The sequence below is a fragment of the Panthera onca genome, chromosome X (genome assembly GCF_046562875.1).
Source record: "Panthera onca isolate mPanOnc1 chromosome X, mPanOnc1 haplotype 2, whole genome shotgun sequence".
NCBI classification, from domain to species: Eukaryota; Metazoa; Chordata; class Mammalia; order Carnivora; family Felidae; genus Panthera; species Panthera onca.
The window spans coordinates 71,664,361-71,685,331 of NC_138357.1; the positions used below are offsets into that span (position 1 = coordinate 71,664,361).

The following is a 20,971-nucleotide window of genomic DNA, read 5'->3' on the forward strand; positions in this document are numbered from 1 at the left end:
AAACATTTAAAAAATAAAAGAAGGGCATCTAATTTGGCCTTGGAGGATCAGGATGGATTCTATGAGGCAAGCTGAAGATAGGGAGGGGAGTGGGGCAGAGACTGTTCCAGACAGAGTGAACAGCAAGACTAAAGACTTACAAGTATTTGGGGTGCCTGGGTGGCTCAGTCGGTTGAGCATCTGACTTCAGCTCAGGTCATGATCTCACGGTTTGTGAATTCAAGCCCCGCATCAGGCTCTATGCTGACAGCTTGGAGCCTGCTTCAGATTCTGTGTCTCTCTCTCTCTGACCTTCCCCTGTTCATGCTCTGTCTTTCTCTGTCTCAAAAATAAATTAAAAATTTTTTAAAATTTAAAAAAGACTTATAAGCATGAGAGACTCTCTTTTACCTGAAACTGTCTTTATTTTGCTTTTGTTCTTGAAGAATATTTTTACTGAACATAGAATTCTGGTTGACAGTGATTTCCCCCCAGCAATTTATAGATGTTTTTCTGCTGTCTTCTAGTATCCATAGTTTCTGAGAAGTCCATTGCTATTTGGGTCATTATATGCAATGCGTTTTTTTCCTCTCATTGCTTTCAAGATTTTCTCTTGATCTGTGGTTATCAAGAGTTTGACTATGTTACACATAGGTGCAGTTTTCTCCATATTTATCCTGTTTGGGCTTTGCTGAGCTTGAATCTGTAAATTTTTTTTTTTTTTTTTTGCCAAATTTGGGAAGCGTTCAATCATTATTTATTCCAATAATGGTTCTGACCCCATTTTCTTTTTCCCCTTCTTCAGGGACTCCAATAACACATATTTTAGACTTCTTGTGCTGTCCCACAGGTCTGCAAGACTCCGTGCACTTTTTTCAATCCTCTTGTCTTCAGGTTACTTTCTTTTTTTTTTTTTTTTTTTTTTTTTAATTTATTTTTGGGACAGAGAGAGACAGAGCATGAACGGGGGAGGGGCAGAGAGAGAGGGAGACACAGAATCGGAAACAGGCTCCAGGCTCCGAGCCATCAGCCCAGAGCCTGACGCGGGGCTCGAACTCACGGACCGCGAGATCGTGACCTGGCTGAAGCCGGACGCTTAACCGACTGCGCCACCCAGGCGCCCCAACTTTCTATTACTATATCTGAAAGCTCATTGACTCCTTCTTCTGTCACTTAAACCTGCTTTTAAGTCCATCTAGTTAATTTTTTATTTCATATATTGTGTTTTTCAATTCTAGAATTTCCTTTTAGTTCTTTTTTATATTTTCTATTTTTCTGCGGAGGTTTCCTATCTTTTCATTCATTGCCGGGATATTTTTCTCTCTTCAAGGGTCATCATCTCAGGGTTAGCTTCCATCAGTTGTTTTTTCCTTTGAGAATGGGTCACATTTCCCTGATTCTTTATATTTGAATAATTTTGGAGGGTTTCCAAGACCTTGTGAATGTTCTATTGTGGAGACTTGATTCTGTTATATTCCTCTGAAGAGTGTGGATTTGTTTCAGCAGACAATTAGCTTAGTTAAATTGTAACTGAAAACTCTGCCTTGCCTGTCACAGGTGGCAGCTCAAATCTCAGTTTTGTTTGTCTTAGATTGAAGCTGCTTTGAGTCTGCCCTATCAATGCATGTGTGGTTCAGGATAAGTCTTGAAAGAATTTCATACAGATATGTAAGGCCCTTTTCTCAGATCTCTTTCTGAAATATTCCCTCACTTTCTAGAAACTGTGGTTGCCCCAGGCCCTGTCCTCTTGTTCTTCAGGTTAGACAGATGAGGGTTTCCTGATGTAGTTCTGGTGGTGTGGATGATGACTGCTGTCTGCCCTCAGGCTAAAGCCATAAAAATGGGAAACTTTTTCTATGCTGTTCCCTTGTTCTAAACCCCCTTCAATATCTGCCTGCTTTTTGTTCACTGGCTGGAACTTTCAGGTGTGTGTGTGTGTGTGTGTGTGTGTGTGTGTGTGTGTGTGTGTTATTCAGAGTTTATAGTTGCTATCTATTGAGAGTTTACTCAATCATACTGAGAATGGAATCTGTGAGAGATTCTCAGATGAGCTTACTTCATATTTTGGGGGGAAAATTATAGGCCTCAACTTCTCTGTTTTTCACCTTAACGTTTCTCTAAATTATCACTCATACTCTCTTTAGAGGAAAAAGGGGTAACTTGTTTACTTTTTCCCATCACCTCCTGTTTTGGGCAGGAACTACAATTCATCCATCTATTCATTCAGCTATGCAACAAATATACATTAAGTCAGGCATTGTGCCAGGCATTAGGGGTAACAAAAGTAAAAATAGAGCCTACTTCACTGAGACTGCTCTCTTTAAGGTTGCCAAAGGTCTGTCTTCTTAATCACCAGATCAAATAAATTTATCTCAGTCTTAGAACTGTAACTTTATTGCTCCATTCTCCATTGACTCTGGTGACCAGCCTCTCCTTACAACTTTCTCTTTTGTCTTCCAGATCTTCCACCTCATTGATTTCTCCTCTCATTTTCCAGGTAGAGGAATTCTCAAAGACTTTGTCCTTGATGCCTTTCTTTTCTTGTCCTTGGCAGTCTTACTCAATCTTAGTGTTTCAACTACAACGTACATGCATGCCAAGACTCCTAAATCTCTATCTTCAGCCCTGACCTCTCTCCTCAGATTGAGACCTGAATTTAAGCTGTTTGTCTCCACCTGGTTGCCTAACAATCACATTAAACTGCACGTAGTCAAAAATCCAACTCATTATCTAGCCCCTGAACCTACTCTTCCTCCTATGTTTCCTATTTTGGTTAATTCCTGATACTGGAATCATATAATTAAATAAGAGCTGGATCAGGGCTGTTGCAAAAGGGACTCTTGTGCTGGGTGGGAAGTTTGACAATAGGGAAAGCTCTAATGTCTCTTCCAATTCTATGATTCTATTATGTTCCCAGCACAGTGCTATACATTTCCTTCGAGGAGCTCACAACCAATTTGGGGGAGATAACAACTGAGTGATCACTAGTCCTGACTTCAAATGCAGCAGGAATTCAGAGAAAGGAGATAGTATGCATTGAGTTAGTAAGAGAAGACTAATCTAAGCTCTTCAAAGGTAGAAGCTGTATTCTTTTATTTCATTTCTGTCCTCACAGCACCATTCTCTACACGCTGTAGAAACCCCATGAAGACTTTTTGAATGATTTTGTAATCATTATTAATGTTTAGTAAGTACACATTAAGTGCATAGTTCTTTATTAAATGATGCATGGGTTAACCAAGACTTGGTACAGACTCTGACATTTTTCAATCACTCAGTCAACCAACAAATATTTACTGTCTATTATTTGCAAGACACCGTGCTAGGCATTATGGGGGACACAAGATGCAAGAGAAATAGAAGTTTTAGTCTCTTCCCTTGGAGATTTTACAGTATGGTTGGTAAGATGAGACATAAAGGCACACAAGGTTAATCAAGAATGCAAGTCAGGGATGCCTGGATGGCTCAGTTGGTTAAGCTTCTGACTCTTGATTTTGGCTCAGGTCAGGATTTCATGGGTTCATGACATCAAGCTCTGCATCTGGATGGAGACTGCTTGGGATTCTCTCTCTTCCTCTCTCTCTCTCTGCCCCTCCTGTGCTCAAGTGCACATTTTTTTCTCTATCTCTCTCTAAATAAATAAACTTTAAAAAAAAGAATGTGAGTCAGATGGGCGCCTGGCTGGTGGAGCATGAGACTCTTAATCTCAGGGTTGTGAGTTCAAGCCCCACATTGGGCGTGGAGCCTACTTAAAAAAAAGAAAGAATGCGAGTCAGAGCCAAATGAACATTACAGACAAGAAGAGAAGTCTGTAAAAATTTTAAAATTTATTGTAGACTGGACGGATATGGAGGCTTTATGGAGGAGGTGGGATCAGCACTTGGCTTTGAAGGATGGGCAGAAATTAAATAGGTTTGAAGTTCCCATAGTTATTAAGAAAATAGAATTCAACACAAAATGTTTCCGGCAAAAGACCAAACAGATAAAGAACAACATCTGGGCAAGAGTAGGCAGCTTATACCAGAATGTTACTGAGCAGTTGTTAGTAACATTCTACCCCTTCCCACTATATACACTTTTATTCTTTCTCTCCTTTTTCCTTTTCTATTTTTTTTTTCATATTATTCCCTTTATGGTGACATACAGGGCTAAAAGAATCTTCTTTGAGAGGCAGTTTAAAAACCTGAGCTCCAAAACCAGACTCTCTGGGTTCAAATCCTGACTTTACCACTTATTAGCTGTGTGATTTTGAACAAGTTGCTTAATCTGTCCGTGCATCACCAATAAAATGCAGATATAAAAATAGCCCACATGTCATATGCTTGTTTTGAGGATTAACAGAGTTAAAATATATAAAGTACTTAAAAGAGTGTTTGGCACATAGTAAGTGTTCAATGTTAGCTTTTATTTTTTTAATTAAAAAATATTTATTTATCTTTGAGAGAGAAACACACAGAGAGCTAGCAGGAGAGGAGCAGAGAGAGAGGGAGACATAGAATCTGAAGCAAGCTCCAGGTTCTGAGCTCTCAGCATAGAGCCAAACATGGGGCTTGAACCTATGAACCATGACATCATGACCTGAGCCAAAGTCAGACACTCAATCAACTGAGCCACCCAGGCGTCCCAATGTTAGCTTTTATTAAGGAAAGAAAGATGACTAACTGAAACATTATTATCTTTTCAGGTCTCATTGTTGCTGGATAATTCATTATATAATTAACAAACATCTATACGGAAGCTGCACGACAGACAGACTCATATCAGCTAAAGAGTTAGGTCTTTGGCAACCCACCCTTGACAAACCTGCATAGATGCTCACACACTTAGGCCACATCACTTTTCCCCAAATTGCTCTCAACCGTAGGCCAGAGAGATTTTAGTAAAATAAATACAAAACCAACTTAAGAAGACAAGTTGGGTATTTAAAGGACACTTCATCAACACAGAGAGGGAACTGACAACTTTCAGAAGGGATTTAAAATAGAGACTTATCCCTGGGGAGGTGCCAGTTGAAATTAGGGTTAAATGAACTTCAGGAAGGGGAGAAGTCAATAATAGTAGTAGGCAGCTAGATAGATGTGTGTGTGTGGAAAGAGAGCAGGGCTCTATAGAAAGGCAGCTAAACTCTGGATCCACATTCCCTGGAGTAGAGATTGTATGTTATAAGTGCTGCTCTCCGGTTTTCCTCACTGACCTACCTCTTTTACACTCAGACTTTCTCCCTATTCCCTCCTTGCAGTTCCAGACCCGTACTCCCAGGAACACAAACACCCCAAATTATAGGGATTTTTGGTTTGCCATTTCCTCAGGACAGCCTGAATAAAGACTAAAAAGAACTTCTTGTCAGTATGATTGCATAACACTGAGTTGGAGATTGTGCAATCTCCTTTTGGAAAAATTGAAGAGCAGGAAGATGGATAGGTGTTTTTTTTTTAAATGCCTATTTATTTATTTTGAGAGAGAGACAGTGGGGAAAGGCGGAGAGAGAGAATCTCAAGCAGGCTCTGCACTACCAGCCCAGTGCCCAAGGCAGGGATCAATCCCACGAACTGTGAGTTCATGACCTGAGCCAAAACCAAGAGTTGGATGCTTAACCAACTGAGCCACCCAAGCACCCTGATAGGTGTTTGATTAAGGTGCAGTATTCTTTATGGGCAGGAGGGTGAGATTCCTTCACATTCAAGGGTCCGACATCTCTGTCTTTTGTGGGGTTTTTTTTCCCCACTCTGGACTCCTTCTAGCAAAGAATGAGTGTGATCAAGGAAACCCAATGTGACCATTGAGTTTTGATGTCACCTGTTTGCCAAGAGGTTTGACTGGGTTATTTTTTTTCTTGGTGTGATAATTGAAGTACACAGGATAACTGTGCCTTGTTCAACATCACTTGGTAACTGTGAAGCTCTGTGCCTCTCATGAAAAGCAAAAAATTATGTGTGTGTGCACAGGCCCTGGTGAGCCAGCTGGTAACAGCTGTTATCTGTTGTTACTGCAAAGGATTTAATTAGCCCAGTACCCTCTACTCTGCTCTCCCTCCCCATCAAATCTTTCTCTTAAAAAAAAAAAGACCGTGTATTTATACCTCATTATGAATTTAACTTGCACAATTCTCCTAGGGCTATTTGATTTTAAGCCTTATCCCTTCACTTACCTGTATATTCAACTTCCCACTTTCACTGACATCCCTCCCCTCCACCTCCGCTTTTAAACACAGTCATGTCTCTCCTCCCTTTAAACAAACAGACAAACAAACCCTTTTTTGACAAAGCATTGCCCTCTAGCTACTACCTTTCTTTCTTAGGCAAGCCTCTCAAAAGAACGGTCTCTACTAAATATTTCCACTTCTCCATCTCTGATTGCATTCTCAGTCCACTGCAGTCTGGGTTCTACCTCCCATCCTCCACTGAAACTGCTCTCATTTAAGCAATTGTCAAATTTAGTGGACAGCTCCCAGGCCTTATATTATTTGACAGTTGCACTGTGTTAAACACTGTTAACTACTCACTTGTTCCTTTTGGAAAATTTCTTATCCCTCCCGCTCGGATCACTATTGTCTCTTGGTTCTCTTTCTACCTCCTGGACAACTTATTCCTTCCTGGTCTCCTTCACAAGCTTCTCTTCTCATGCCTATCCTTTAATATGTTTCCCAAATGGAAAATTTTTTTCTGATTAAAAAAGAAATACATGTTCATTATGTAAAAATAAGACCTTTTAGAAAATTATAAATATAAACATTCCAACGGAAAAATTCCAACGGAAACCTCACCACACAGAAGTAACCACTATTAACATTTTGGCTTATATCCTTCCAGTTGTTAAAAATTGGTATATATATATCCTATCCAGTAATACAAACGGCATCACATTACTATATGTTCTACCAGGTTTTTTCTTTTTTGTTTTTTTGTGGGCATTATTCCACCTCAATGAGTATAGAACATCGTTTTAAATGGATACAAAAGAGGGGGCTTGACTGGCTCAGTCAGAAGAGCATGCGACTCTTGATCTTCGGGTCGTGAGTTTGAGCCCCACGTTGGGTGTAGAAATTACGTAAATAAATAAATAAAAACTTAAAAAAGAAAAATTATAAGTGGATATAAAAGAGAACACTGAATTTGGCCATTTACACAAAAGACTGTGTTTTATGATGGAAGTGACTGAGATATGAAGTCTGTAAAATGTAGGACCCACTACTATGTGAGACTTGCCATATACACAAATTTGCAAGTTAGGGGAAAAAATGGCTACAAAAATATTTCATTGCATAAAATGAATAATTCTTTACTCTTAGAGACAAGCTCTGTGTACTTGTATCTTTGTGTGCCTGATTATTTTCTCAGGATAAATTATTGGAAGTGAAATTTCTAGTCAAGTTTCAGTAAATAACATTAAAACTTTAAAAAAAATTTTTTAAAGTTTATTTATTTATTTATTTTGAAAGACAGAGCACAAGCAGGGGAGGGGCAGAAAGAAGAAGAAACAGAATCCCAAGCAGCCTCCATGCCATCAGTGCAGAACCCGATGTGGGGCTCAAACTCACAAACTCCAAGATCATGACCTGAGCTGAGATCAAGAGCTGGACGCTTAACCAACTGAGCCACCCAGGCACCCCCCTCCCAATTTTTTAAATACAGGGGCGCCTGGGTAGCTCAGTCAGTTAGGCATCTGACTCTGGGTTTTGGCTCAGGTCATGATCTCACGGCTTTGTGGGTTCGAGCCCCACATCGGGCTCTGTGCTAGCAGCTTGCAGCCTGCTTGAGATTCTCTCTCTCCCTCTCTCTCTTCCCCTCCCCCACTCGTGCTGTCTCTGTCTCTTTCAAAATAAATAGAACTTTAAAAAAAAGTTTTTTAATACAAAAGTGCTTAAACATAAATGCAATGAAAATTAAAAAAACAAGTCTCCCTGCCATCCCTGACTTCTCTTCTCCAGACACAACCAGTACTACAAGTTTCTTGATGTCAAGTTTTTTTTTTTTAAATAAATACTGCCAATTTGCCTCCCAGAAAAATTGCATGGATTTTACACTCTCATCAACATTGCCTGCTTTCACTGATTTTTAAATCTTTTGTCTTTGCCCCTTCACATTTTTCTTTCTGCACTGTATGCTAAAAACTCCCCAATCTCTATCTCTAACCCTGATCACACCCTCGAGTTCCAGGCCAGTATTTCTAGCTGGACATCTCCACCCGGGTGTCTTACAGACATCCCAGATTTTTCTAGACTGAACTCATGGTCTTCCTTCCCACACTTACTCTTCTTTCTGTAATTCCAATTTTGATTGGTGGTGCCAGCATCCATCTCATTACCTAAATCAGAAACCTAGGAGTCATTTTCAATTTCTTCCCTCTCCCTGCAAATAGTAATAATAGCTAATAGTTACTGAACACTCACTATTCACACATATTTTGTTTCATTTAATTCTCACGAAAGCCCCAGAGGTGGCTTTTAGTCTTATCATTTCCATTTCACAGTTGAGGAAAACTGGATAACTTGCTCAAGGCTGTACAGCTAGGAAGCAGGGATTTAAACCCAGGCAGTTTAAGTCCATAGCTCACACACTTAAGCCCCATACTATACTACCACCATATTTCATCAGGTACAAGTTTTACCTATTTCCTCACTCTCAGTCCTGTTTCCTTTTCTCCGTTCCCACCACGACTAACTGATTCCAAGTCTTATTGTCAATACTCTCATCATTAGTCTCATTCAATTCATCTTCCATGTTGCCTGAAAAATAATCCTTCTTAAACACAAATATGATCATGTCTTTTTTTCCTGTTGAAAATCCTTCAGTGGCTCCCTATCACTTACTTTGTAAAGCCAGAAATCCTTTGCTTCATAAAGAAGGAGCACCCTCATTGCCTGTCCCCAGCCGGCCTACCTCTCTAAGCACTTTCTTTACAGGATCTGAATTGGTCACAATTGCCTAAAAACATGCTGTTTCTTATTGGGATGACTTTGCACATGCTATTCCCTCTGCAAGAAATTGCCTTTCCCCATTTCCACTCCTATTTGTCCTTTATGTCTTTTCATGTCTGTCAAACTCAGATGTTTCCTCCTCCAGGAAGCCTTCCCTAATTCCTCCAATTATTCATGTCCCATGTGCTGCTTTAAACATTCACTTATTTTGTATTTGTCGTTAGTTTTATTTTCTTGTCTCCCTTTCTAGAATGTTAACTCTTTGAGGGCTGGGTCGCTCTTATTCAACTTTAGTATTTAGCATGTTGCCTAGCACATAAGTAGTTGCTTAGTAGATATCGGTTAAATTGAATTAAATAACTGTGAAAATTTGGGCCTTGTACTCTGTTGAAAGGATTTCAGGCATCAATGGTACGGGAAAAATCAGAAGAGGCAGGTGCAGGGAGGAGAAAGGATGACCTAAAATCACCACTGTTAATGTGGGGCACCACCCCTTCATGTGCGCCATGTATACATTAATCATATAAATATCAATATGTCTAAAAATATCAATATGTCTATGGATATTTTCTCATTTAGATACGTACTCTTTCTCCATTATGGGCTGCAAGCAACCTCAGAGCAGTGCCAAGTATGGTGTTCTGCAGAGTAGAGACAGAACGTATGAAATAAATGCCTTCAATATGCTGAGAAATAAACTATCTGAGTACACCTGGGCTTAAGCTTTCTGTGGTAACAAGTGGAGGATGAAGCTATGCCCCGATTTTCCTGGAAAGGGAGAATGAGCAATCATGTTTACCCCATCCCCGCTGCTTCCCTGGCACCATTGTGCAGAGTGCTCGGTTGCGGGTGGAATGAATTGAAATGATCAGTGGCACAAGTGGCAGGGCTGCGTTCTAAGTTCTTAGTATTATGGTTGGAACCCCTCCCTCTGGAGAACAGGGTTTTCGTGCAAAACCCTGACTTATTCAGGTCACGGGGTTTCGGCCTATCACTGCAAGGTCCCCGTTTGCGGGGCAGTGCCCGCTGCCGATAGATACTGGGTAGAAGACAATTTCTTGGGTTGAGGAGCAGCGATTGGCGGATCCCGCCTGTAATGCTTCCCAGGACATCCGGCGCTGCGTGTCCGAGATGCCGGTTCCGGGGCGGCCACAAACACCACCCGGAAGCCTGAATGAGGCCTCCGAAGTACAGGACTCACAGCCCTCAGCGTGGCCGCTATTCAGGGTGCCGGGCCCGGGGCCAAGGCAACGTGCGCGTGCGTGCGTGCGTGCGTGGGCGCGCGTGCGCGGCGCCGCTGTCTGTGGGTTGGCTGGTTATTTTGCGAGCGGGAGGGGCTGTGCGCGCGCCTGCCTCCCGCCTCTGTCCCCCACCCCCTTCCCCGGTCCCAGTCTCTCCTTCGGAAAGATGTCGGACACGGCAGTGGCTGACACTCGGCGCCTTAACTCGAAGCCGCAGGACCTGACCGACGCTTACGGGCCGCCAAGTAACTTCCTGGAGATCGACATCTTTAATCCACAGACGGTGGGCGTGGGCCGCGCGCGCTTCACCACCTATGAGGTTCGCATGCGGGTGAGTCACGGGGTGAGGGAGACAGCTGAGGGAGGACCGGGCGGCTGGGCGGGGGCTGCCAGAAGGCGCTCGAAGGGGTCATTTGGGGGTTGGGGGCAGAGGTCTCCAGACTCGGTTGTGGCCCTAGGATACAGAAAAGTCTAGAGGGGGACATCGGACTGGGGTGACGGAAAATAAGTACCTATGAGCAAGAAGTGAAGCCTGGCTGGATAGGGTGGGGAGGATGGAGAAGATTAGAGTGGGGAATTCAAGGAAATAGGAACCCTGAGTGCAGCGACAGAAGAAGGGAAGGAAGAGTGACAGAGGGCTGGGGGATGGAAAGACAAGGTGATATATCGCTGGGTCCCATAACTAAACTAGGTTGTGGGAAGTCAATCCGAAGAGGGAGGGCAGGAAGCCCCGATTTCTTCCTCATGAAGTCTCCCTGGGATGATGGAGTTAAGCAAAGCCTGCATTGAAGGGAAGATAGACCCCAGGAAAGGGAGAGAGTGGGCTTGGTAGAGCAGAAATAAGAAAGGGAGTCTCCTTGACACCTAGTGCTTCCCAGACTTGTGTGGAACTAGCATCTGAAGGAGAGAAATGTTTTCTGCTTAAGTTTTCTCAGGTATCACATGCTGTGTCTTATGGTGAAATCTGGCCTTGCCCTGGGATTGGTGGATTGTCAGTTGGTACTCAAAGCATCCTGTGCTGATCCTTTAGATTTGAAGTAGCCAGTATTTCAGTATTGGCTCCCATTTGGGCTTTCTGTATACAAATGGCCATTTGCCCTTTCTGTTCTAGATTAACTTTTTGGATTAAGACTGTTGTCTGCGGTTACATTAATGTATGACATTTCGGGACTGCCCAGGAGTGGCTTCTTCCAATGTGCACTACAGAGGACTTTATTCTCTAGTTCTTAGTCCACATTACAAGGATGGAATGTGCAGATAAAGTAGTGGTTTGCACGTTCTTTAGCCCAGTTGAAGTGGTTACAGGAAGAAAAGTTAGAGGCCCATTTTCTAATTTTCCTTATGTTTTTTTTTTTCTCAGACTAGAGGGCCAGAATATTCTCTATGGACAGCATGCTGCTCAAACAGCATTTGAAGACCTATAAAAGAGTGTATGTGCTTTCATTTTTGACTGAATGAATTGAATGAGAGAGTGTGTCTCCTACATGGGCTTTGGAATTTAATTGAAAAATGGTGTCCAAATTCCAAGTTTCGCAAAGTCCAAACTGAAGAAAAAAAATCGAAGCAAAAATTGAGAAAAACTCATCTATATAAGAACTACCTGAAATCAACTCTTTGAAGAAGAATGGAAGTTAGATCCCTCAAAATATGATCAAAAGTCTGGAACTGTTAGTGATAGAGAACTTAATTACCTGAGGAAGCTTGGGCATAACTTGTTCAGTGTGAGGATTCTCTGCTGTGGGGTTTTGGAGACAACATCTCCATCCATTACCCAAGAGCCTTAGGGATTATGAATGAAACAGCTCTCTTCTTAAGGCATTCTAATAACAACAGAGACTGTTCATCCAGTGCCTACTATGTGCCAGGCACTGAACTAGGGTTCAGTTTCTAAATCCTTACAAAAATGACATTTTACAGATAGGAAACTGAGGAGGAATGCAGTTTAAGTAACTTGCCCAAGTACACATAGCTAGTAAGTGACAGGGCTGATATTTGAACCCAGATCTGACTGACTCCAAAGCCCATCATACTCTTTGCATTACACTTCAGTCTCTTTGGCAATGCCTAGTTGCAAAACTTTAGTGCACAATATTTTTTTACCCACCAAGCTTTCCATCTATCCTTTTCACGATTTCTAATTGTACGGTGATGATAGGTTTGATGGCAGTTCCTAGTTGTGTGAATTTTAAGTTAATTTGTATTGTTTATATTAATTTGTATGGCTATCTAGACTTAATATTTTAATTTAACTCTGTGTAGGGGAGAAGTTGGTAAATTCATTTAGTTTTTAGTTGCTATATTAGGTGATTGATCATGGTAGGCATTTTAGGGAGTATGAGACTCAAGAGACTGGGCTTTGGGAATTAAACATTGTGTATGGTAGAAGCAGATGGCACTGACTTTCTTCTTTATATAATAACTAAATATTTCTGAAGGTGTTCTCTTATTTTGCTCAGGAAAGAATTCCCCCCTCCCACCCTTCCAAGAAATTAGGAGTCTGGAGAGGTATCCTGGTGACTTCACATAATGTGTATGGAACTTTTCAAATGTCAGTTGTCCTGTGGACTTGAATTTTGTTTCTGTCTCTCCTTTCCCTTGACTTTGTGTTGATCAGAGCCAACGACTCTGTATATCCTGTACTACACAATCCTGTCTTCCTCAAATGATTTGTAGGTTGGAGCTGGGAGCTGTAGGTTGGAGCTTAGTACATAGTGGCCCCTTCCTTACATTGCTAGGTGTGAAGATGAGAGGTCATTATTGTCACCATCCTGTGGGGGTAGGGGAAGAATAGGAGTTTTGTGAGTCAAAGGAAGAAGTCCACAAAATGGCAGTGGATGGTTTCACTATGCCTTGGAAGCAGCTACTCAGCATTTTCCCCCCTTTGTTCTGTTAGCTTCTGTAAAAGCCTACTTGTTAAGGTTCTACTCTTTGGGGATCACAGTATTTGTAATGAATTCTGGTGGAAACCTAGAATTACATGATACCAAAGCACTTCTTTTTTTCTTGCAGGATTATTTTTCTCCCCATCTTTGTTGAGATGTTATTGACATATAACATTGTATAAGTTTAAGGTGTACGATGTGATTATTTAATACTCATACAGATTTCTTGCAGGGTTCTGAGTATTTTCTTTATAATGTTTTCTTTTAAATGGTTAAAATATGCACATGTACAAAATTCAAAAGATACAAAAAAGATGTACTGTAAAAACTAAGTCTTCCACCCTCTGCCCTCTAGAGGTTCCTTTTTCCAAAGAAACCATTGTTTCCAGTTTTTTAATTTATTCTCCTAAAGAATAGGTTGTAATAAAACATTGCTTTACCTGTATCTCACTCTCCTTCAACTCATTGACATTCCTTGGACCTTGATCATAGATGGAGTTGTAACTAGTGTAAGTTGGCTAGTTATTTAGCTTTTGATGACCTATACCTAGAACTGGATCCTGGAAAGACACTTTCCAGACATGAGGACTACAAAGCATGATGTAGTGAGGACTGTGTGAAGCTCTAGCATAACTGGGAGATGTTCTTTTCCTGCCCTGAGGCAGTTGTGGAGGCTCAGGTCATAGTTCAGGAGGGAAACTAGTTCCTTTTATTTCCATCTGCTGATACGAGTTGGCTGGTGGAAAATACAGTCAACTTTAATACATGTGGTTGGCCATTTCTATTTAGAACTTGTAGACAGGAGTGAGGATCAGGGCTTTTTGTTTGTTGGTAGTTCATGTTGCCATTAGAGCCTTGGGAAAATTATCAATGATTAAGATGTGGGAATAAGCTGATCTATATGAGGGAGCAAGATATGGTAACCCAACTTAATGTAATTGCTATTTCTGCCGTACTTTCTAGACAGGGAGAAGGTAAACATACCTAGGGCTTCTATTAATCAGTTGAGTATTTACTGAGTAACTTGCATAGTCTGCCTTTAGGGAGATGCAGAAGTAGTGACAGCTTCTGATTTCAATGAAATTATAGTTCAGTTAAGTAGCAGGACTAATATGATGCATAAAACAATAGTGTGTCAGACACTACTAAAGTATAAATGTCATAGGAGTTCAGAGGAGAGGGAGACCAGTAAATTAAGCTGGTGTGTTCAGGAAGATTTCCTGGATGAAATGGGACTTGAGCTTGGACTTGTAGAATGGGGACAATTTGAGGAAATTTGAGGAATGGGTATGATTTGAGGAAATCATACCTTGGAGGTACTTTTCTCTTATTCTTTTACAGGGATCTTAAATTCACTTTTGGGGACACCTGGGTGACTCAGTTGGTTAGGTGTTTGACGCTTGATTTTAGCTCAGGTCATGATCTCACTCACAGTTCATGAGTTTGAGCCCCATGTAGGGCTCTGCGCTGACAGCATGGAGCCTGCTTGGGATTCTCTCTCACCCCCTCTCTCTGCCCTTCCCCCGCTCACGTGCACTCTCTCTCAAAATAAATAAACATTAAAAAAAAAACTTTTCAATTGAAAATGTAATACATGCATGTGACAAATTCAAATTGTTCAGTGAAAAATGTGACCCTCCCACCCATTCCAGTTGTTTAGTCTTATACTCCAAAACCAATCACTCTTATGAATAAACATTTTATTCATAAATACAAATATATACACATATACATATCCCTTTTTAAATTGAAGTATAGTTGACATACATGGTACATTAGTTTCAGGTGTTCAACGTAGTGATTTGACAAGTTTATACATTACACTATGCTTACCACAAGTATATGTGGTATGTATACTGTGTGTGTGTATATATATATATGTATATGTGTGTGTATATATATAACTATATTTCCTGTGCTCTTATTCCCATGCCTTACTCATTCCATAACTGGAAGCCTATATCTCCATTCCCATTCACCCATTTTGCCCATACCCCTAGCCCCCTCCCCTCTGGCAACCAACAGTTTATTCTCTTTATTTATGGGTCTGCTTCTACTTTATTTGTCATGTTTTTTAGATTATACATATAAGTGAAATCATATAGTATTTATCTTTATCTTCCTGGCTCATTTCACTTAGCCTAATACCCTGTAGGTCTATCCATGTTGTCACAAATGGCAAGATCTCATCTTTTTTTCTAGCGGAGTAATATTCCACTGTGTGTGTGTGTGTGTGTGTGTGTGTGTGTGTGTGTGTAGCACATCTTTATCCCTTCATATTTTTATTTTGTTTTATTAAAGTTTATTTACTTATTTTGAGAGAGAGAGTGTGAACAGGGGATGGGCAGAGAGAGAGAGAGAGAGAGAGAGAGAGAGGGAATCCCAAGCAGGCTCCGTGCTGCCAGTGCAGAGCACAGTAGCACAGTGTAGGGCTTGAATCTGCGAATAGTGAGATCATGACCCCAGCTGAAACCAAGAGTCCAATGCTTAACTGACTGAGCCACCCAGGCGCCCCCATATTTTCTTTTTAAAGTTTATTTCTTTTGAGAGAGCACGCACAAGTGGAGGAGGAGCAGAGAGAGGGAGAGAGAGAGAATCCCAAGCAGGCTCTACACTGTCATTGTGGAGCCCATCGCAGGTTTCAAACTCACAAATGGAGATATTGTGACCTGAGCTGAAATCAAGAGTCTGACACTTACCTGACTGAGCCACCCAGGCACCCCTCATCTTTTTTCTGTTTATTTATTTATTTTTGAGAGAGAGAGCAAGCGGGGGAGGAGCAGAGAGAGGGATACAGAGAATCCCAAGCAGGCTCTGTGCTGTGAGCACAGAGCCCAACACAGGGCTTGAACCCATAAACCATGAGATCACGACCTGAGCTGAAATCAAGAGTCAGACGCTTAACCGACTGAGCCACCCAGGCGCCCCACATCCATTCATCTTTTGATGGACACTTGGGTTGCTTCCATATTGGGTTGCTTGGCTATTGTAAATAATGCTACAATCAACAAAGGGGTTCATATATCTTTTTGAATTAGTGTTTTCATTTTCTTTGGGTAAATATACATAGCCTTTTTTTAAACCAAATAGGGGTAAGCTGTATGTACTGTTCTGTAACTTGATTTGATGCTTAATATATACTGGCACATGTATATTTCACATTCTTTTCATAGCTGTATAGTAATTCTACTGTATAGGCATAGCATAATTTATTTAACCAATTGTCTATTGATGGACATATATAATTATTACAAGTAAAGTACAGTGAAAACCCTTGTATATACATATTTGCATACAACTTCAAGTCTATTTAAAATTTGTTTTTACGTTTTATGTATTTTTGAGAGAGAGAGAGAGAGCACAAGTGGGGGAGAGGCAGAGAGAGAGGGAGACACAGAATCCAAAGCAGGCTCCGGGCTCTGAGCTATCAGCACAGAGCCCGACACGCGGCTCAAATTCACAAACCGTGAGATCATGACCTGAGCCGAAGTTGGACGCTCAACCGACTGAGCCACCCAGGGGCCCGAACTTCAAGTCTCTTTATAGGATAAATTCTAAGCAGCAAGTGACTTCTAGTCACCATCTGTGACAAGGCTGGATGTGGTAAGGATTGGTATTTACCTGGTGGTATTTTAAAGGAGTTATAGGAGCATGGTCCACAGGAATTATTTCTTCATTGGGACCTAAGTGGTTCTGACAGGTGGCCACTACAGGCTGAACGTTAGTTACCATCTCTTTTCTCTCATTTTTCCTTCCCTGTAGACAAACCTACCTATCTTCAAGCTGAAGGAGTCCTGTGTACGGCGGCGCTATAGTGACTTTGAGTGGCTTAAAAATGAGCTGGAGCGAGATAGTAAGGTATGACCCCATTCCCTGTGTGGAATCTTTGGAGGAGGAGATCTACATAGGCTCAGAAGGAATAAGATTCTAGTCTATAAAATATTAAAAAAAAATTTTTTAATATGAAATTTATTATACTCTGGTTTCTCTTCAGATCATATAAATCTTTCGCCTTTTAATATGAAATTTATTGTCAAATTGGTTTCCTAAAAAAAATTTTAACGTTTATTTATTTGTGAGGGGCAGAGAGAGAGGGAGACACAGAATCCAAAACAGGCTCCAGGCTCTGAGCTGTCAGCACAGGGCCCGATGCAGGGCTCCCACTCACAGACAGTGAGATCATGACCTGAGCCAAAGTCGGATGCTCAACCTACTGAGCCACCCAGGTGCCACTTTTTAAATTTTTTTAATGTTTGTTTATTTTTGAGAGAGAGACAGACAGACAGAGTGCGAGTGGGGGAGGGGCAGAGAGAGAGGGAGACATAGAATCTGAAGCAGGCTCCAGGCTCCAAGCTGTCAGCACAGAGCCCGATGCAGGGCCCAAACTCACAAACCGCGAGATCATGACCTGAGCTACAGTTGGCCTCTTAACCGACTGAGCCACCCAGGTGCCCCTGTGGTCTATAAAATCTTAAAGGCAGTGGAGAGGCTGAACACTATCAAATCCCAGCACATTGGATCTGGGTGATACCCTTTGAAACTTGAAAGTGGTAAGTTCAGGACAAATTTTAAAAGAAAAAATATTACTTGAATCAGTGGTGAGTAAAGTCATAAAACTTAACTTATATAGGTACTAAAAATATAAGTGTAGATCGTGTCAGAAAAGACCTAGCTAAATTCTTGGATACTAGTGGATTGTTAAAGAAAGTGAGGGATATTTGGAGTTTATTTCCTTTTTTTTTTTTGAGGTGGTAAATCTGTCCTTCCATAAAATCACTTGGATTTTTTTAATGTTTATTTATTTTTAAGACAGATACAGAGCACGAGCAGGGGAGAGGCAGAGAGAGAGAGAGAGAGAGAGAATCAATCCAAAACAGGCTCCAGGCTCTGAGCTATCAGCACAGAGCCCAACATGGGGCTCGAACTCAGAACGGTGAGATCGTGACCTGAGCTGAAGTCAGACGCTTAACCGACTGAGCCACCCAGGTGCCCCTGGATTCATTTTTGACCTAAGCCATCTTTACTGTTCTTATGGCCTCAGTTCTTACAAGTTGCCAGCTGTGGGATAAGATAGACCCTGGCTAATAGTCTAATAAGAAATGAGGTATACAGTGCTTCACCATCTCGTTCCCTTTTCATCCTCTCCCATGTGGCTGATATTTTGTGTCTGCCTGCAGATTGTAGTACCACCACTGCCTGGGAAAGCCTTGAAGCGTCAGCTCCCTTTTCGAGGAGATGAAGGGATCTTTGAGGAGTCCTTCATTGAAGAAAGGAGGCAGGGCCTCGAACAGTTTATTAACAAGTAAGCCAAGTTCCTGGGGACTCCTCTTGCTCCTTTTGCCATCATGGTCTTTCTGTGTTTTGTCTGTCTCCTCTTTTGTGATGTGTAATAAGATGTGTTGCCGGTTGTGTGGTGAGCTGACTGGACAGTAAAACTCCATTCCTTTGAGCAGAATTCTGATCCTGTACCTCAGGGCCTGAAAAGGCCTTGGATGTGTTTGGGGATTTTCCCCTACCTCACCTGTCTATCTCCCTTCTCCTACAACATCAGGGTTGGAGTGGTGCCTCGTTGCTGTCCTCTACTTACTTGAACCTCTGGAAGAGCTGATGTTGCCCTTTCTCCCCTGTCCACACCCCCATTGCTCTGTGAATTCTCTCTGATCCCAGATACTACTGATAACCATCTTGGTCTCTTTATAGAATTGCTGGGCACCCACTGGCTCAGAATGAACGCTGCCTACACATGTTCCTGCAGGAGGAGGCAATTGACAGGAACTACGTCCCCGGGAAGGTGCGCCAGTAGGAGCCCCTCTCACCACTTGCCCTCTACTTTCCTGCTGAAATGACATTGATTTTTACACTAAGCCTCTCTCTCTGTCTCTTTGATCTGAAGTTGGCTGCCCATCCCCTGGCCTGATAGACTGTCTGGCATTGTGTTTCTTGGTACCTGACTACACCGTGGGCACTCTGCTAGGATCCTCTTCTCTGAGGAGAGGTGGGAGACCACAGGCAGATGCTCTTTGCTTGGGGTGCGGGTGGGGGGATTGGACTGGAAGGCAATTCCTTGGGCATTTACCCTTGCCAGAAGGCTAATCTTATGGGAGGGGGTCTTGTGCTGGTAGGGCACTCGGATACATACTGATGCTGCAAGTCCAGGGGATTTTCCTACTCTTAGGTTTAACCAGGAACGCTTAGCAGGGAAAAACCCTGCCTTTCCTACCTGCATGAACTTTTTTCTTTTGGGGAAGGTGGTAGAGACCCAGAAGTTCTCCTTGTTTTCTCTAGGCCTGCTCCCAGTTTTCTCAACGGTTTCTTTTGTTCCTTTCTCTCTCCCTTGTTGCTTTTCATGGCAGTAAATCCTCCTGAGTCTAAGCAGTCCGTTGTGTGGAGCAAGGTGTGTGGGTTTTCTGGGCCCCTCATCATGGCTGCTTCAGAGTCAGAAGAAAGCCATAGGGCAGTAGGGGAACTCTTGTTGTCTAGCCCCTCTCCTTTATGGCTCCCCACTCTTGCTGCCTGTTCTCGCTCATCAGCAGGTGAGTCAGTACAGGCCAGCAGTTTCCACCCCCCCCCCCACAAGCCCTTGCTACTTTATAGGTTACCTTTGCGGGTTTGATGGCTTGAGGGGTGGGGACAACTCACCACTGCCAGGTAACTCCCTAAAGGGTGGGAGTGGATCATTTTCTAGGTACCTCCCAGTGGTTGGGAAAGGCATCACCACCCTCTTCCTTCCATTCTTCCTCCCCACCCCACCCCCGCCATCCCATTTAGTGCTGCCACAAGGCCGAAGCACATGAACAAACCACACAGTCTCTGACTTCTCCTAAGCACTTTGAGCTGTTGAATGGGGCTCAGGGGCAAGAGTTGTCGCTGCCCTCCCCAGCTTGGTCACAGGGTTACTGAACTGCCTGTACTTGTTTCTCATGGAACTCCAGTAGTCTTCCCATAATTTGAGCTAGAGATAGCAGCTGGGTATGGATGTCCCAAATCTTAAGAGTCTGAAGCAGCTTTCCTGGGCTTCTATCTGGAGGATAGTGGTTTGTTTGCTGGGGCCTGATATCTCTCTCCAGTGGTGGGATGGGAGCAAGTTAACTGGTGTCATGTCAAAAGTGGGGACTCTTTGCTTAGACTCTCTATCATGGAAGGATCGGAATTCTCTGTATGGGGTCTTGGGGAAAAGGATTGTGGAGTCGGACAAGACCCTGATCAGAGAGTTTAGGATTGGATTTTGACATGGGATTTGGAGTCCTTCTCAATGTTGAAGTTCCTTGAGACAGATCAGCTCTCCAGCTGCTGAGCCTGTACCAGGGGCTGAGCAGCCCCTAGAGAGAGGCTGTGCTCCCTTTCCCACCTCCCAAATGTTGGTGTTGTTGCTGCCTTTTTGATTTGTATCCTCTGTTATTGACTTTTTTTTTTAAGAATTCTTTCATTGTGCACAAGTGTTGAAAGCCTGAGGCCCCATTTCTGCTGTGTATATATCCTGACTTGGGGCTTTTATTCAGCAAACTGTTCATTCTTCTGTCAGACAATGTCATATTCAACTCTGTTCATATTAAACCACTGTGAAGCAAGCCTCTGTTTTCCTGCTTAAGTTGTAGTATTTTTTAGTGTCTAGGATATTCTTGGTATTGTGCAGAAATCATACAACATGGTCAGTATCCTGAGGTGATAAGTTAAGTTGGCATTTAAATTAAAAAAACAACAACCAGAATCCTAGCTGCCTGTAGCGATATTTACCTATCCTTGCAACTCCCAATTGACTTTGTCACCGAGGTAATGCGTCTTCTTGCAGGAAGTAGCCATAGGGCTCAATACCTGTGGTTTGGTTCAGATTTAGCAGAGTTGGTTTTTAAGCTTGTGGGTTTCTACTAATTTGGGCAGAATATATTTATAGTGTGTGTGTGTGTGTGTGTGTGTGTGTGTGTGTGTACATATATATGCATATGCTATATGTG

General features: G+C 42.2%; 1 protein-coding gene across 1 annotated transcript; it reads left to right on the plus strand.

Annotated features, from left to right (window-relative positions):
• The first annotated feature begins 10,184 nt into the window (after window positions 1–10,184).
• SNX12 (sorting nexin 12) lies at window positions 10,185–20,587 on the plus strand. Its single transcript, XM_081793581.1, has 4 exons — window positions 10,185–10,468; window positions 16,782–16,877; window positions 18,197–18,321; window positions 18,720–20,587. Exons 1-4 carry the CDS (start codon window positions 10,304–10,306, stop codon window positions 18,820–18,822), a joined length of 489 nt encoding a protein of 162 aa, XP_081649707.1. The 5' UTR covers window positions 10,185–10,303; the 3' UTR covers window positions 18,823–20,587.
• Window positions 20,588–20,971: the final 384 nt, after the last annotated feature.